Genomic DNA, 18,229 nt, shown 5'->3' with positions numbered 1-18,229 from the left:
ATGCTGACTGCTCAGAGGGTGCTGTAAAGCACTATGGGGCAGTATATAAGTCTAAATGCTATAACTATTTCTATTGTAAGAGGAACTCTTAACATGACAGAGTCTTCCAGACACCAGGCAATTATCAAAGAATAGAATTATTAATATTATGATTAATTTAATTTTGCTGAAGGTGCTATGTGTCATATTAATTCATCAAAGAGACATTGTACCTATACATACCTTTTCATGTTGCATTGGCCTAGAGATGTGACCTTAATGCAGAGGCTGGTACACATTTTCAACACAAGTGCTGCATTCAGTATGTTTCTATTTCAAACTATGCTTGTCACACTTTGCTATTTTCTCTGTGTCTGATGAACCTAATCTAAAGAGTCAGGTCCACCTTGTATAAAAAGATAGTTTGATTGTAAAGTTCTGAAGAACTTTGAGGAAAATAAAATAAAAAGTACAATTTAAGAAAAGGTCCCATGAAGATCAGTTTTTCTTCTAGCGTTTTGTCCCCATTTCCTTTTATATAGAAGTTCTTTTGTAGACTACTGGCAATTTTTATAAATTTCATTATAGTAAATTGCACTAGTCCAGTAAGTTGGCAATGAAATAATAGCTATTTATTGTTCTGTGTTATACCTACAGGGAATATCAGAAATACTGAAAAGCTCAGTTATGACAAAGAGCATCAGTATGAAATAATGGTAACAGCTTTTGACTGTGGGCAGAAACGTGCAACTGAAGTTGTCCTGGTACGTGTTGAAGTTAAACCTGTGTGTAAACCTGGATGGCAAGGTAATAATTGTGTGTCATTATTAAATGTAAGTGTTAATTTAATTATACATTTTGTACTGGAAATAAATAAGAATTAAAGAAGAAAGAAATTAAAGTAGCAAAAACTTAATCATAATTTAATTTTTAGTTTTTTAAAATGAAGTATACAATTTATTTGCTCAGTGCTGGTTATAATCTGATATTATTTAAAAACTATGAAGTTGGCTAAATTAAACCACCAATAAGAAATGCTTGGCTGCTAGACTCAACTGATCAACTGATCAGCTGCAGTACAATAAAACAACTGCCATCAGCAGTGAAAGGAATCCACCAATGGTGTTAATAAAACCAATAAAACCAACAATTTATACAGAAGCTTGGTGACCATTTTTCAGTTGTTTCTGGTTTTCATAAATGAGCAGTTGGTAGGCTCAGAGTAATAATAAGGCCAATACAATTGGCTGCCACTAGCCCAAATAATTATAATAAGGCCTTAAAAATAGGTGTGAGGTAGAATGTTCTCACCAGAAATTTGGAGCAGAATTTCTCTCTCCTGTTCAGCACAAAGAGTCACTCAAAATCCTAACTTTTCCATTGTAGTAGCACTGGCATCCATGCCAGTCTTCAGTAATTTGAAAATGTATCCAAAGAGTAATCCCATTAGTATGTAGAATTTGGGCCAAGACTTGAAAGTTATAAGTTGATGGATTAGAACAGAGTCTTATGATGTTTTAATTCAGCCCATGGGATCTGAAATATTTGGTTTCAAAATACAGATAATAAATTATTTGATCATGTAAATCTATGGTAAATCTATATTTTTCAAAAGAAAGAATAATTAGGCATGTTTTATGTTTTGTACATAGCATGCAATAACAGCCAAGGGTTTATTTTTAGCATTGTCTTTGTGACTGATTAAGTATCAAGTCTGACCTATTTAATGATCCATTAAAATCAATGCAAACATAATATAAAAGTATCTCAGGTAACATATCTAGGTCACATTCCTTTTTAATGTTCCCAGGTGCTTAAAAAGATTTTTTTATACAGAGCGAGAAGTGTATCATCTTGAACAGAAATATAAATATGGTCTATTTCTTTTCCATATTCCCATTTATGAATTAATATGTAAGCTTTCTCCGGATGGCATTTGCTGATGATATACAATATAAGAATATATATACTTATATACTACTCAAAAAAAAGGGAACACAAGATAAGACATCCTACTATTAAATACAGTACATTGTGTTGTTTAAGTGTTCCCTTTATTTTTTTGAGCAGTATATTATATGTACGTCTTAAGGCTACAGAAGTCAAAAGTTCTTGTCCTTGAGAGTGAGATTTTTTTTTCAAAATCGTAAAAGTCAACTTACAACATTGTAAATGTTGGCAGAGCGAATACAGTTTGGGACTTGTTTTTAGTAGTTTGTCCTTCCTAATCTCAGCTGTTACAACTTTCTTGGCTCACTTGTATGCATATTGATAATGTTTAATTCAATCTTCTCATTGGCTACAGAATTTTAAACAGGTTTATATAAAGATTTTCATAGTTGTATATAAAAATTGCACAATTTCAGTTAGTGATCTGTGCTAATTTTTTTGTTCTTTTAATAAGTAAATAAAGGTGAAATATTAAAAGGAAGTTTGTGGAAGAAACATTTTCATAAATTTTCTCATATCAAAATATCTGTATTCATTTAGGACTGTCATAATAATTCTTGTTTCTTTGCATATTGCCCAAAATCACACAGGATAACACAATCTATGAATCATGGCAGAAAGCACATCTAAAAGCCTTCATGGCCATTGAACTGTACAGTGTTTGTGCTTGTCTGATCAATCTTTTCTTATCTGACTTAGATCAAGCTTAGGCAGCTTTTTTCTTTTATAAACCTTTGCTGCTACCAGCCTACATGGATATATATGGAACAGATAATCACATCTATACAGTCACATAAACTATGAAATAGCTTTGCAAAAAATAGAGAAATGCTCTCGTTTTCTAAATTTTTGTACCCTTAGGATAGAGAATTGTCATTAGATTGGTTGGAGCATCTGCAGGGCTTCACATTTCCCTTCTTCTTCATTCTCAGAAACAATGCTGCTCTCTGGAGTGTCCTTTGACAGTTTCAGCCCTTTCTTACCCAGATCAGGGCTTATAACCCCTCCTCTAACCACAAGCACCAGAATATTTGAGCAGGGTTTCCTGTCATTTTGAGGTGGGAAACTTTGTAGTATAAATGCTGAAAGAAGTCTTAACAAGATTTTTTTAAAATAAAAAATAACCTTCCCGACAAAATTCCACATGAAATTTGATCCTGTTGGACTTGAAGAAATGTTCTTCCTGGCTAGTTAAGGTACAGGGGGGGCAATGGGGAGGCTGTGAAATGGGTGTCACAGAAGTGCTTGTGGTTGCATTCAATGACTTCAGGACATTTTCCTTGCATTTTTGCTGACATTATTATTGACTTTTAATGTTATTGTTATTGGTTTGCTTATGTTCAATTTTAATTTCTCTAGCCACACATTGTTGCTTTTGTGAGATGGGCAGCTATATATATTTATTAATAAGTAAGCCCATATCCATCACATAACCAGGCACATTATATTGATGGCTAGTGCTGCTTTCACTTTGCAGAAATGTTAAAATTCACTCATAAAAAAGGATACTATTGTGAAATATAAATTCTATGATCAGTGAGCAGAGGCTAACAAAGAAATAAAAAGTTCTTTTCATAGCAATTGTTGTATCTGTCTTATTGGAACAGATACTAGCATGGATAATTAATGTACTTACAAACAAACTTAACACAGTGTGCCAATGCCAAACTTTTTTTTGCACATGCAAAGATGCTGATTTCCTGAAATGGTCTTTTAAATTGCTAGCTGATCTCTGTCCTAGAATGTCTCACTTACAGTATGCATTGATTTATTACCTTTATTGCCTTGATTCTGTCCATTTAGTGCTACTGGAAAATGGCCTTTTATTTGTCTCTGTACCGTAGAGGTGGCTCAGTGGGTTAGGATGCTGAGCTTGTTGATCAGAAGGTCGGCAGTTTGGCGGGTCGAATCCCAAGTGCCGCATAACAGAGTGAGTGCCTGTTACTCGTCCCAGCTTCTGCCCACCTAGCAGTTCGAAAGCACGTAAAAATGCAAGTAGAAAAATAGGGACCACTCCAATGGGAAGGTAACAGTGTTCCGTGCGCCTTTGGCATCTAGTCATGCCGGCCACATGACCACGGAGATGTCCTCGGACAAACGCTGGCTCTTCGGCTTTGAAACAGAGATGAGCACCAGCCCCTAGAGTTGGAAACGACTAGCACACATGTGCGGGGGAACCTTTACCTTTACCTTTATACCGTAATAGGTAGCCCACCCCAATCTAGGATTATGATGAAAAGGGAGAGAAAAACCAATTTTAGCTCATCTTTATTGCAAAATCAAAAACAAATCTACTTTGGATCATTTAAAAGAAAGAACATTATTTCCATAGGTATTGCTGAGTGCTAGTTCAGCAATTGTTCTAAGGTAGAATTAAAGCATTAACTATAAAGATAGCAAGGTTTACAGTTTAAATTCTAAGTATTGAAACATTAGTTTGCAACTCCTTTTATTTATATGGAATAATTATTATTTCTGTCTTCATTTACAAACTGAGTAAATTATTACTTGAACTGAAGCAAAATATAGCATTAACAAAATTTTGCATATGAGCAACCTGTTCTGCCTTAAAAGTCTTGCATAAGGCATATCTGGACATACTAATTACAGTTTAAATAGGACTATTAATTTAAAGAATGAGTGCAACACCTAAGTGTCTCTGACAACTAAGCAATATATTTGTAAAAATTCACTGTGCAAACAGGAATCTTTAATTATGGTGATTGTTTTGAATCATTAATTTTAGTGATTACTAAAATTACTAACCCCTTCATGGATTACTGCCTTGTCGTGGCGAAGGGGCTTGCGTAATTCAGTGAAGCTATGAGCCATGCTGTGCAGGCCCAGCCAAGACAGACAGGTCATAGCAGAGAGTTCTGACAAAACGTGATCCACTGGAGAAGGAAATGGCAAACCCACTCCAGTATATTTACCATGAAAACCCCATGGACAGTACCAAAAGGCAAAAAGATATGACGCTGGAAGATGAGCCCCTCAGCTCGCAAGGCATCCAATATGCTACTGGGGAAAAGCAGAGGGCTAGTACTAGTTGCGCCAGAAAGAATGAAGCGACTGGGCCAAAGCCAAAAGGACGCTCAGCTGTGGATGTATCTGATGGCTCTGACACGACTTCGGAACTAACAACAACAACAAAAATTACTATTTTGACTTTAGTATGAAAGATCTCTAATAAGTATCTGGAAACATATATAGGTATAAAAGCTAGCAATATTATTAAAAGTAGGAACCTTTTATGACTGAGTCTCAATTTGAAATCAGGTAATTATAATTCAATCATCCTGATTAAAGTAGAATACTCCTTAGAAGACTTTCTTTGAAATAATATGCCCTGAGTACTTTTGTGAAAGGTCTTTTGTTGTTGTTGTTGTTAGCTGCGAAGTCTTGTCTGACCGATCGCGACCCTATGGACAAAATTCCTCCAGGCCTTCCTGTCCTCTACCATCTTCTGGAGTCCATTTAAGCTCATGCCTACTGCTTCAGTGACTCCATCCAGCCACCTCATTCTCTGTCGTCCCCTTCTTCTATTGCCCTCAATCTTTCCCAGCATTAGGCTCTTCTCCAGTGAGTCCTTCCTTCTCATTAGGTGGCCACAGTATTTGAGTTTTAGCTTCAGGATCTGGCCTTCTAAAGAGCAGTCAGGGTTGATCTCCTCTAGGACTGACCGGTTTGATCGCCTTGCAGTCCAAGGGACTCACAGGAGTCTTCTCCAGCACAATAGTTCAAAGGCCTCAATTCTTTGGCACTCAGCTTTTTTTATGGTCCAGCTTTCACAGCCATACATTGCAACTGGGAAGACCATAGCCTTGACTATATGCACTTTTGTTGACAGGGTGATGTCTCGGCTTTTTAGTGTTCTGTCTAGATTTGCCATGGCTTTCCTCCCAAGGAGCAAGCGTCTTTTAATTTCTTCACTAGAGTCCCCATCTGCAGTGATCTTGGAGCCCAGGAAAATAAAATCTGTCACTACCTCCATTTCTTCCTCATCTATTTGCCAGGAATTGAGAGGGCCGGATGCCATGATCTTGGTTTTCTTAATGTTAAGTTTCAACCCAACTTTTCAACTCTCCTTCTTCACCCGCAACAAGAGGCTCTTTAGTTCTTCTTCACTTTCCGCCATTAGAGTGGTATCATCTGCATATCTTAGGTTGTTGATATTTCTTCCGGCAATCTTAATTCCAACTTTTGATTCATCTAGCTTGCCTTTCTCATGATGTGCTCTGCATATAAGTTAAATAGGCAGGGCGACAGTATACAGCCTTGCCGGACTCCTTTCCCAATTTTGAACCAATCAGTGGTTTCATGTCCAGTTCTCACTGTTGCTTCTTGGCCCACATATAGGTTTCTCAAGAGACAAATAAGATGGTCTGGTACGCCCATCTCTTTAAGAACTTGCCACAGTTTATTATGATCCACACAATCAAAGGCTTTAGCATAGTCAATGAAGCAGAAGTAGATGTTTTTCTGGAACTCTCTAGTTTTCTCCATGATCCAGCGTATGTTGGCAATTTGATCTCTAGTTCCTTTGCCTCTTCGAAATCCTGCCTGTACTTCTGGTAGTTCTTGATCTACATACTGCTGGAGTCTAGCTTGTAGGATTTTAAGCATAACGTTACTAGCATGAGAAATGAGTGCAATGGTGCGATAGTTTGAATATTCTTTGGCACTGCCTTTCTTTGGAATTGGAATGTAAACCGATCTTTTCCAATCCTGTGGCCACTGTTGAGTTTTCCAAATTTGCTGGCAAATTGAATGTAGCACTTTTACTGCATCGTCTTTTAAGATTTTGAATAGCTCAGCTGGAATACTGTCACCTTCACTAGCTTTGTTCTTGCTCAGCTTTTCTAAGGCCCACTTCACTTCACATTCTAGGATGTCTGGCTCGTGGTCAGTGACCACCTCATTGTGATTGTCAATGATGTTAAGCTCATCCTTGTATAGTTCTTCTGTGTAATTTTGCCACCTCTTCTTAATCTCTTCTGCCTCTGTTAGCTCCCTGCCATTTTGGTCCTTTATCATGCCCATTTTTGCATGAAACGTTCCCTTCATCTCTCCAATTTTCTTGAAAAGATCTCTGGTCCTCACTATTCTATTGTTTTCTTCTATTTCTTTGCACTGTTCATTTAAGAAGGCATTCTTATCTCTTCTAGCTATTCTCTGGAATTCTGCATTCAATTGGGCGTATCTTTCTTTTTCTCCCTTGCCTTTCGCTTCCCTCCTTTCCTCAGCTAGTTGCAAAGCTTCCTCAGACAGCCATTTTGCTTTCTTGCGTTTCTTTTTCTTTGGGATGGTTTTGGTTGCTACCTGTTCTACAATGTTGCGAACCTCTGTCCATAGTTTTTCAGGCACTCTGTCTATCAGATCTAATTCCTTAAATCTATTTGTCACCTCTACTGTATATTCAACAGGGATATGATTTAATTCATACCTGAGTGGCCTAGTGCTTTTCCCTACTTTCTTCAGTTTAAGCCTAAACTTTGCAATGAGAAGCTCATGGTCTGAGCCACAGTCAGCTCCTTGTCTTGTTTTTACTGACTGTATAGAGCTTCTCCTTTTTTGGCTGCAGAGCACATAGTCAATCTGATTTCTGTGTTGACCGTCTGGTGATGTCCATGTGTAGAGCCGTCTCTTGAGTTGTTGGAAAAGAGTGTTTGCTATGACCATCGTATTCTCTTGACAAAATTCTATCAGCCTTGTTCCCTGCTTCATTTTGTCCTCCAAGGCCAAACTTGCCTGTTATTCTGGTTATCTTTTGGCTTCCTACTTTAGCATTCCAATCCCCCATGATGATAAGGACATCATTTTTTGGTGTTAGTTCTATAAGGTGCTGTAGGTATTCATAGAATCAGTCAATTTCATCCTCTTCTGCACAGGTGGTTGGACTACTGTGGACTACTTCTGCACATAGAGTTGGACTACTGTGATATTGAATGGTTTGCCTTGGATTCGAACTGAGATCATTCTGTCATTTTGAGGATTGCATCGTAGTATTGCTTTTCCTACTCTTTTATTGACTATGAAGGCTACTCCATTTCTTCTGAGGGATTCTTGCCCACAGTAGTATACCTGATGGTCATCTGAATTAAATTCACCCATTCCTGTCCATTTTAATTCGCTGATACCTAAGATGTCGATGTTCAGTCTTGTCATCTCTTCTTTGACCATGTGCAGTTTGCCTTGACTCATGGATCTTACATTCCAGGTTCCTATGGAGAAAAAATCTTTACAGTGTTGGACTTTCCTTTCACCACCAGACACATCCACAGCTCAGTGTCCTTTCGGCTTTGGCCCAGTCGCTTCATTCTTTCTGGCACTAATAGTACTAGCCCTCTGCTCTTCCCCAGTAGCATATTGGACGCCTTCTGACCTGAGGGGCATCATATCATTTTCCCTTTTGGTACTGTCCATAGCGTTTTCATGGCAAAGATACTGGAGTGGGTTGCCATTTCCTTCTCCAGTGGATCACGTTTTGTCAGAACTCTCTGCTATGACCTTTCCGTCTTGGGTGGCCCTGCACGGCATAGCTCATAGCTTCATTGAATTACACAAGCCCCTTCGCCATGACAGGGCAGTAATGCATGAAGGGGGTGAAAGGTCTATAAAAGTATTAATGTTCCAAACTGCACTGAATTGAAATAAAGTTAGATTTTCAGGTTGCAAATAATACTTTAACATGTTGAAATTTATGACAAATCATAGGATTTATTTTGTGCTGGGAAATTCTGAACAGCTGTTATATCACTTCTTCACATGGTACAGTGAACTATATTAACCAATATTGATGTATTGATGTAGGAATGTATTTTTTTTCTTGGAGAAAGGAAGAAAAGGAGAGAGGGAGGGAAGAGGAATATTAATATATATTACATTCATGTGTTTGGCAATGTATTATGGCATAAATTTAAAAACACTTTAGGAATTTAAATAATATAGAAATGGATGGCTTTCTCCTATCCTTCCATAATACATAAATATATGAACAAATTCATAGCATTGGAAAAATATAACTAAAAGTATCTTTAGATCAAGGGCATTGAGTGATATCATTCAACTTAAAGCAGTGACTCTTATTGCAAATCACTATATCTGACCCATTGTTACAAGTGTTTCTGAGTCTACTTCATTATGTCTGTATTAGAATTTTTGTGGCTAGGGAAAGACAATTAGAATCATCAAACTGTTAAAAATGTTTATATCCCTCAAAATATTACAGAACCAAAAGAGTTATTAATATAAAATGATTTTGCAAAATATATGGCTTGTCTAATAGCATGAGTTAAATTTTTGCAATGAGAAACATAACAGGTCTTGGTCAAAAGAAAAGAGGCAGGGATTGAATTAGTAATATATGAATATGTTTATTTATACATAAGTGAAGTTCACTGAAATATAAATGTGTTTATGAGGTTTTTTAGAGTATGTATGTGCTTGCCACTTTGTAATTAAGGGTATGGAGTAGTCTTGCTCCTGTATTTGTAAAGCATTCCACATGTGGAAATAATTGTAGAATCAGGATTTTGTTTCCTGGAATACACTAAGGGTTCTTGGCCAAGGAAAATTTAATCAGTGAACATGTTGGTTATGAAAATAGACTAACCCTGAACTATCCTCATATATAGCTTGAATGCACAAGGAAGTTTATTAAAACCTATCTATGCAGCTACTTTGCAACAAGGTGTGTAGACTCACGAGATAAGTCAAATGCCTGATGGGAAAAAATAAGATCTGACCTAGAATCTAAAGAATAGGAAAGCACTTTAAAGCCACATTCAAGCATAATCTAAACTTAACTTTTATTCCCTGCAGATATCATCCAGACAATTGAAGGTTTTCCTATAACATTTCAGGATTCGGTACAAATGATTGCAAGAGAAAAGCTAGCCCAGCTTATCTCCTGCACGCATTCAGATGAATGTCTGCTTGGAAAGTGAAAGTCATTATAGCAATGTGGTAAATCTCAACACCTGAACAGATTGAAAATGTACAGTATGTATGATTTCAGTGTGTATCCCCTTTGAATAGAATGGAACTAAAACAAATATCTTTATTATAAAATCTTATCTTAGCAGCCTTTGAACAGCTTCCCAACAATTTTGTTGAGTTTGGTTGACTTTTACATTAAGTTATTTATTGTTTACACAGCTGGGAACAAAGAAATCTGCAGTTGACATATTATTTAATGAAATGTTTGTTTAAATTTCACTTCTGACTAGGTCCTTGATTTTTTAAAACACAAGCATCTCACTTCTGTTTCTAAAAATGCACAAAATACAAATACGTCTGTAGACATAAAACATGTTACATTGTTGGCCGTGTTGTAGTATGTAGTAATATTTCTATTTTTAGACTGGAAAAGACATATTGAATATAAGCCTGGTTCGGGGAGCATACCTTTATTTCCCATTATTCACCTGGAGACTTGTGATGGACCTGTTTCTTCTATCCATGCCACTGTTGAGCTTCAGACCAACTATATTGGAAAAGGCTGTGATCGTGAGACATATTCGGAGAAATCTCTGCAGAAATTATGTGGTACATATTAATTTATGTATAATTCTGGGTGTTTATGAGCTGGTAGTGACAATGCTAGGGACACAGTGGCTCAGTGGGTTAGGATGCTGAGCCTGTCGATCAGAAGGTCGGCAGTTTGGTGGGTCGAATTCCGAGTGCCGCATAATAGAGTGAGCGCCTGTTACTCATCCCAGCTTCTGCCAGCCTAGCAGTTCGAAAGCATGTAAAAATGCAAGTAGAAAAATACGGACCACTACGGTGGGAAGGTAACAGCGTTCTGTGTGCCTTTGGCGTCTAGTCATGCCCACCACATGACCACAGAGACGTCCTCGGACAAGCGCTGGCTCTTCGGCTTTGAAACGGAGATGAGCACTGGCCCCTAGAGTCGGAAACGACTAGCACGCATGTGTGGGGGAACCTTTACCTTTACCTTTAGTGGCAATGCTGGTATTTATGTGGAAACTAAAAGGCACATTTCTTTTCTGTTGATCTTCGATTATATGGGGACAAGGATCACATGTCTGCAGTTAGCATGCCTGAAGCCAGTAATAAGTGCATAGATAATTCATATAAACAATATTCTTGGAAAAAATGGATTTGCTTGGTACATAGTCAGCAGTAAAACTTATTTTGAAATATTTGCTGAATTATTATGATAGAACTTGATCCTTCTCATCATCAGTATATCAGGGAAAATAGGCCATTTATTTATGTAGAAGGATACAGATGACCAGATACCCAGCTTGTTAACTAATTAATACAATTCTTTTACTGGGGCTCTGCAAAGATAGTGAAAAGGCTCTTTAGACTTTTTAAAGTAATCTTCATCACTAAGTTGAAGTTACCAAATTGAATTTCTCAGTTAAGCCAAATGCCTTTATTGGAACTGCCACAAGAATACAAACATTAAAAGAGATTAAACAGGGTGCCCAGAAACTAACAACAGTAAGTTAAAATACATTAAAACAATATTAAAATCCAAACCCATCCCCATCAGGCCAGGCCGGCTTGTTCGAACAAGTAGGTCTTCAGATCGCGTCGGAAGGAGCGAAGGTCGGGCGCCATCCGGAGCTCAACCGGCAAACGGTTCCACAAATCTGGCGCGCCCACAGAGAAGGACCTCCCCCTGGGGGCCACCAGATGACATTCTCTGACCGGTGGCACCCTGAGGAGGCCCTCCCTGTGGGAGCGCACAGGGCGGAGGGAAATTGATGACTTCAATCCCAACATTATCCAACCAACAGCTGTTATATATCAAAACAGTTGCAAATTCCAGCACAAATCTTGTAAACAGCAATGGACTTTCCATATTGTATCTAGAAAATAATGGAGTATTAAGCAGAAAAGTAACATAATAACAGATTTGGAAAGGACCTTGGAGGTCTTCTAGTTCAACCCCTGCTCAAGCAGGAAATCGTATACCAGTGGTGGGATTCAAATATGTGAACAATCAGTTCTCTGTGTGGATGCCGATTCTGGAAGCCTATTCTGGGCCTGGGCAACAAAAAATTAGCTACCGATTCTGCTGAAGTGGTGCAAACTGGCTGAATCCCACCATTGCCCTGTAACATTTCAGACAAATGGTTGTCCAATCTCTTCTTATTCTGAACTAACCTCAAGATTTTATTCTGATGGAGACCCACAACACCTGGCAGCAAGTTGTTCCACTGATTAATTTTTCTAACTGTCATGAAATTTCTCCTTAGTTCTAGGTTGATTAGTTTCCATCCATTGCTTCAAGGAAGGAAGGAAGGAAGGAAGGAAGGAAGGAAGGAAGGAAGGAAGGAAGGAAGGAAGGAAGGAAGGAAGGAAGGAAGGAAGGAAGGAAGGAAGGAAGGAAGGAAGGAAGGAAAGAAGGAAGGAAGGAAAAATAAGTCACCCCAGTAATGGAAACTGACTTTCAATATTCTATTCCTTTCTCTTTTTTTGGATCCTCTATAATAGTCTGTGTACTCTTTCCTGAAATGTGCCATAGTATGTCTGAGCACATCTGGGTAAAAGAAGTGTTAGTATTGGTAGTGAACCTCCTTATGCATCCAGTTAATTCTGAGCCAACAAAGAGAAGGTTCATATAATGGTGGACAATTTATTTTTCTTTTTATTGTTATTAATTTTTGTAATCAGTGTATAAAGTGATATTGGTCATAGTTTAAGAAATTATCTATTGTGAAAGAGTTTGAAGAAACAAATTATTGATTATTAGGTTGACATATACCCATACTCCACATGTTAAAAATATGAATAGCATGATTATATAGGTAAAAGTTATTTCTATAAATTAAAATATAATTAAAACAGGGCTGCTGGTCTATATAGCTTAGCCTCTTGGCATCCTGACAGTGACTATCTACAAACTTACTTAATCCTGCTGTTACCACTAATACTCTTTTAATGGACAGGAATTAAGCTTGAGAAGATTAAATGCAAAAAATGTCTGTTGTCATTAAAATGAGAAAATGAAGTGTGATCCTGACTTTTATACACTAAATTCAGATAACAGTTTTCCCATTAGTATCTCATCAACCTCTTCATTGTATGTCATCCACAGGAGCATCTTCAGGTGCCATTGACCTGTTACCAATACACAGTGCTACAAATAACTGGACAGCTGGTCTTCTGATGGACAGCAATGACATGGTTTTTAAATTTGATGGAAAGCAAGGTGCCAAAATTCCTGATGGAATAGTACCAAAGAATCTAACTGATCACTTTACCATCACCATGTGGATGAAGCATGGCCCAAGTCCAGGATTAAGAGCAGAAAAAGAAACTATTTTGTGTAATTCTGATAAGACAGGTAACTAAGAATCTATACTTCCTTCATTCTTCTCTCAGATTTAAATGTTCAATACAAACAGATATTGAAAAATACCATAAGAATGTTATAAGAATTAGCCTCAAGATCTTTTTTTTCACTGAATTAAGTATTGATTTGTAATAATTTAGTTTCAAATAATTGTATAATCTGATTTTAATAAATTATTACACATGCCAATATATTTCTCATCTTGATCTATTTATTTATTTTTAGAAATGAATCGACACCACTATGCACTTTATGTGCATAATTGTCGACTAGTATTTTTGTTACGGAAAGATTTTGACCAAGCTGATACCTTCCGTCCTGCAGAATTTCACTGGAAGCTTGACCAGGTACATAGATTACCTTTTATTATCATTGTTCCTTAAAATTTCCTCTATAATGTTGCATGAATAGTGTACCTAATTGTGCATAATATAAATTTGCATTTACCAACCTGAAATTTCTAGGTCTTAAGGTTCAATATTCTAGAGAGCACCAGGCTTGGAAAGTCCAGACTGAACAGCTTTCTACTGCAGATAATAGTATCTATTCTTAAACCATGAATTATGACTGAATGAGTACTCTACTGCAGGGGTCCCCAACCCCACCCCATCCATGGATTGGCACCAGGTAGCGGCATGCCAGAAACTGTGCCACACAAACAAGCAAAGCCCCATTCACAGAAGGCCAGCAGCATGTGAAACCACACCCCCTCCGATCTGTAGAAAAATCTGTCTCCCCAGAACTGGTCCCTGGTGCTCAAAAGGTTGGGGGGCTCTGCTCTACTGGATGTTGTTGAAGTTCTTAACCAGGACAATTTCAATTAATGAAAGTTAAGAGTCCAACTATAACTAGAGAAAACAAGATTCCACCACTGAATTGGAGGCTATGGTTGAACATTAAATTATTTCTGTTTCTACCAAAATTTAGTCTTCCATCATTTTTTCTTTCCTCCAAGTTTTTCAGGATATACAGTATATCTTAAGATATATAATATTTGTTTGGGAAGTTAAAAGGTGTTCTCACACACACACTCCAGTGCAATTTAGAGAAGCAGTTCTGAAGATTCCCAGAAAGTTTACAGAATGTTAAATTTGAAGCAGCAGCCGAATTGGAAGCTAAGCTGTTCAGCATTAGGAACTTCAAAAGCATTGTAACTTTTAGGCTGTAGAACTGATCCTATGATGGCATAGCCCATTCATGTGGAAGTGATCAGAGATTACAGTGGGTGCTTTCAGAGACTTTATTTTTCTGAGTCTTTCATCTCCTTCAGCACACTTATCCCATAGAGTCACCATCACTGAACAAAGTGTACAAGGTTGTGGCAACTCTACTGAAAATTTATAATAAAGAAATATTTTCACTCTACTCAGCCTGTGAGGTGCAGAAAATCTTTTTTTCAAGCTGATTGCTTATAATAGCCATGTGACCTCATGCAAGTGGACAGTTGGTACTGAAGAAGGTTAACACTGTGCAATGTAATAAATTTCCTGAAATGGATAGATATTAGGAGCTTGAACACTTTGCAAGTGAATTGAAAGAAATGCTTGGAGATTGCATGAGTGAGAGCACAATATCTCTTTGCTATTCATTAAGGAGCCCAATGTTATTCAGACATCTGTGCAAGGCATAAGAAAAGATGTTATTGTTTTAAGAATCACCTTATGACTTTTTTTAAAAAAAAGGTCTTTTTTTGAGGTAATGCCACTCTAAAAGAACTAAGAACTGTTATTTTCTCATGAGGTCCAAAGTACTTCCAAATCAGTTTTGAAGCCAGTGCTGCCCTGGTATTTATCAGTTGACAAGGCAATTTATTCCAACAATACATCAACTAAACTAGAAAGTAAAAGAAGTTTTCCTGTGACAATGTTCCTAAACTAGAAAGTGATACCAAAAGGAAAAAAAATCCTGATTTTTTACATTTATATCTTTCTGTTTAGTTTTGGAAATCTCTTTGTATATACTCATTTACCAGTTCCCTAAAATTTATACAAATGCTTAGAATTTTTTTAAAAAATGGGAGTGATTATATAACAAAAAAGCTTTCATCTCAGAATTAAATTTGATTTTGATTTTAAACCAATAGCAATTTAACTTTAAATTAAAATGCCTTTAAATATTAGCCTGTTCAGTGATACTTTTTTCTTGTGAATGCAACATGTCACCCTCCCATATCATACTTAGAACATTCCACAATTATTTTTTTAAAAAACACATGTTGTTTACTTATTATACACATATTTCTTACATAGTGGATTGCAGATAGGCTGGGTTTTTTTAAAAAAAACAGCAAAAACATCAAGAATCATCACATGACTGCAGAATGCTATAAGTAGTTGTAAAGCCGACCCTCCCAACATGTGGTCATATGACCATGGAGCGGCATGATCATTTATGATGGCTGGGGGTCCTTTATGGGATGTAAAGCACTTTTCCGTGGTCCTACTAACTTTGAATGGTTATAAAAGGAACAACTACCTGTACCATTCATTTAGTTTGGTTATTTGAAGTTGCAAGATAACTAGCAGATGCCTCTTTTGTACTGAATAAATTCTTCTTTATTTTAATTTCCATATGCTATAGTAGTGCTTATTTGAGAATCATTACAAATTAATTAGTGATTGTGGTTACTATTCTATACCCTCCTGGAAATAAAACCTACTTAATTAAGAAAACTATATTGCACAGCATGAGGTGATTTTTATATGTGTCCACTGAAAAGAATGTACAAGATATTATTTATAATCTATATTTGAAGATGAATGCACAGTTTATGTAGTTTATGTAGTAACTGCATATATATATATATATATATATATATATATATATATATATATATATATATATATATATATATATATATATATATATATATATATATGTAAAAAGGTGCCGGAACTCACACGTGTCATACAACCCGCCTTGCCTACCCTACAAGTTTCCATCCAAAAAAGGTGCTGGAACTCCGTTCTGAGCGTTCTATGACAAAAAAGCCCTGTATGTGTGTGTGTGTGTGTGTGTGTGTGTGTGTGTGTGTTTGTGTGTAATATAAACATCTACTTAATGATTTTATATATTTAACAAATTCTATATATCAGGTTAATAAAATGACATGAATATGTGTATGACAATGAAATAATATTTTATGAATCCACTTAATTTAATTTAATTTAATTCAATTTAATTGGCAGCAAAAACAATATATAAAACGAGCAATTCTGGCATAGAATCACTTGAATGCCTAGTTACGTGTGGCATCTGAGATGATAGTAGAGACTTATTTTAATAAATTCTTTGTTAAGTTTTCTTTCTCAGATGAGATCTTTGCTATACTATTCATATTCTGAGGTGAAGTTTCTTATATACAATGACTAAATTACTTGACAGTTTTAAATTCACTCTAAAATGTCCCTCTATTCCAATTCTATGTCTGGATCAGGCTGTCATAAACTCCTGTATAAACATGACTATAAAGCATATATTTAGTAACCATATATGATATTTGCTGTTTCTAAGAGACTAGGAATCTCAGCCAGAATATTTTTCCAGTCATGTCAGCGCTTTCATCTTCTGCAGCACAACTCTGTTCTCTTATCCCTAACCTGCATAATATCTGTTTGTGGCAGATTGTTGCTTACATTCTCTGCATTACTGCTCTTATATTCAGAAGAATCTACCAGGTTTGGCTGGAATTTTCCAGACATTAACTGAGATCTGAAACAAAGTTACAGAGGTACACAAGACTGCGCAAAATATTGACAGCCTTTTGGTGACCCTCAGTGAAACTAAAGATCATAGTGCCAAAGTTGAGAGGCAAAATCACTGATTTTCTAGATGATTTTCCCCATTTTGTGAATAGGTTTTTGGGGGTAATACTGTACCCCCAAGTCAAAAGAACAAGAATTTTTATTTTTATCTTTTGGTGACCTGTTTGCTCTTTCAGAAACAAATTGAACTTTAAAATGTAACATGGTTGCAAAAAAAATGGTTATCCCTGCACTAGGAATCCTCTTATTCATCTCCTAATAGTTTGACATGGCCAAAAAATGCAGCCCCTGCAATGTGGACTAAAGTAAGCCAGAAAAAGGTATATTATGTTTTTCAATTTGCTTATGAGTATCATTGACATAGCAAGTTGCTAATTTTATTTTTTGGGTATTTTATGCAGGATGTTACAGCTATTTGCCACATTATTTGCTCTTATTCACTGGAGTCCTCAGGATGATTAGGGCAATGTATATTCAGTCTTTAAATACTCTGTTAACTCTAGGTTCTATTTAAATTTATACCCCATAATATTGTAGCCATACTATTAATAATCAATTTGAAATACCAGTGAATTTTAACATTTTAGTGATTCTATGTACTGTTTTAGCCATTTGTGTGCTGTTGATTAGCATTATATAATTGTAAGCCTCTTACATAAATGTATATAGTTGTATTCATAGTTGATTTTGAAATCCTACACAGACACACAATCACCCAAAGAAACACATATGCAGATAGTACTTGGTCCTATGCTTTTATATTTATGCTAGGACCTTAAATTCTAGTTATTCTTATAGTATACATGTTATTTAATAGAATGGTTTTAATATTAGTATTGATTATAAATCTTTATGGTCAATGACCAAATGAGGAATGGACAGATGGATGGACTAGCATTTGATTTTACAAAAAGGGACATGGATCTCTGTGTGTGTGTGTACCAAAATATATTCTGGGTATAAAATGGGAGGAGGGGCATCCAGATATTTTAATATGCATGGATATGTTACTCTCATGTAATTAGCACTTTCTTTTATAAAAACCACTTTGTCTTGAAAATCCATAATTAATAATGATACGTTTTGGGTAGAAAATAAAAATGTTCATCCAGATTTCATATTTTTATTTCCCTGCCTATACTGTATTTTCCTTCCCTGGTTGATTACATTTATCCTGTGACTGGCTATATTTAGCACACAT

General features: G+C 36.3%; 1 protein-coding gene across 1 annotated transcript in view; it reads left to right on the top strand.

Moving 5' to 3' along the window:
- CLSTN2 (calsyntenin 2) overlaps positions 1-18,229 on the top strand; it is a gene marked incomplete at both ends in the record, with an annotated part of 273,204 nt that overhangs the window by 181,704 nt on the left and 73,271 nt on the right. The window contains 4 exons of the mRNA XM_081328917.1: positions 637-786; positions 10,294-10,479; positions 13,007-13,255; positions 13,490-13,611. Coding sequence (XP_081185043.1) covers positions 637-786; positions 10,294-10,479; positions 13,007-13,255; positions 13,490-13,611 — 707 coding nt within the window. The remainder of the gene's footprint in view (positions 1-636; positions 787-10,293; positions 10,480-13,006; positions 13,256-13,489; positions 13,612-18,229) is intronic.

This window comes from Vipera berus, assembly GCF_964194415.1.
Source record: "Vipera berus genome assembly, chromosome: 5".
Classification (NCBI taxonomy): Eukaryota; Metazoa; Chordata; class Lepidosauria; order Squamata; family Viperidae; genus Vipera; species Vipera berus.
This window is presented reverse-complemented; position numbering and strand designations above follow the sequence as displayed.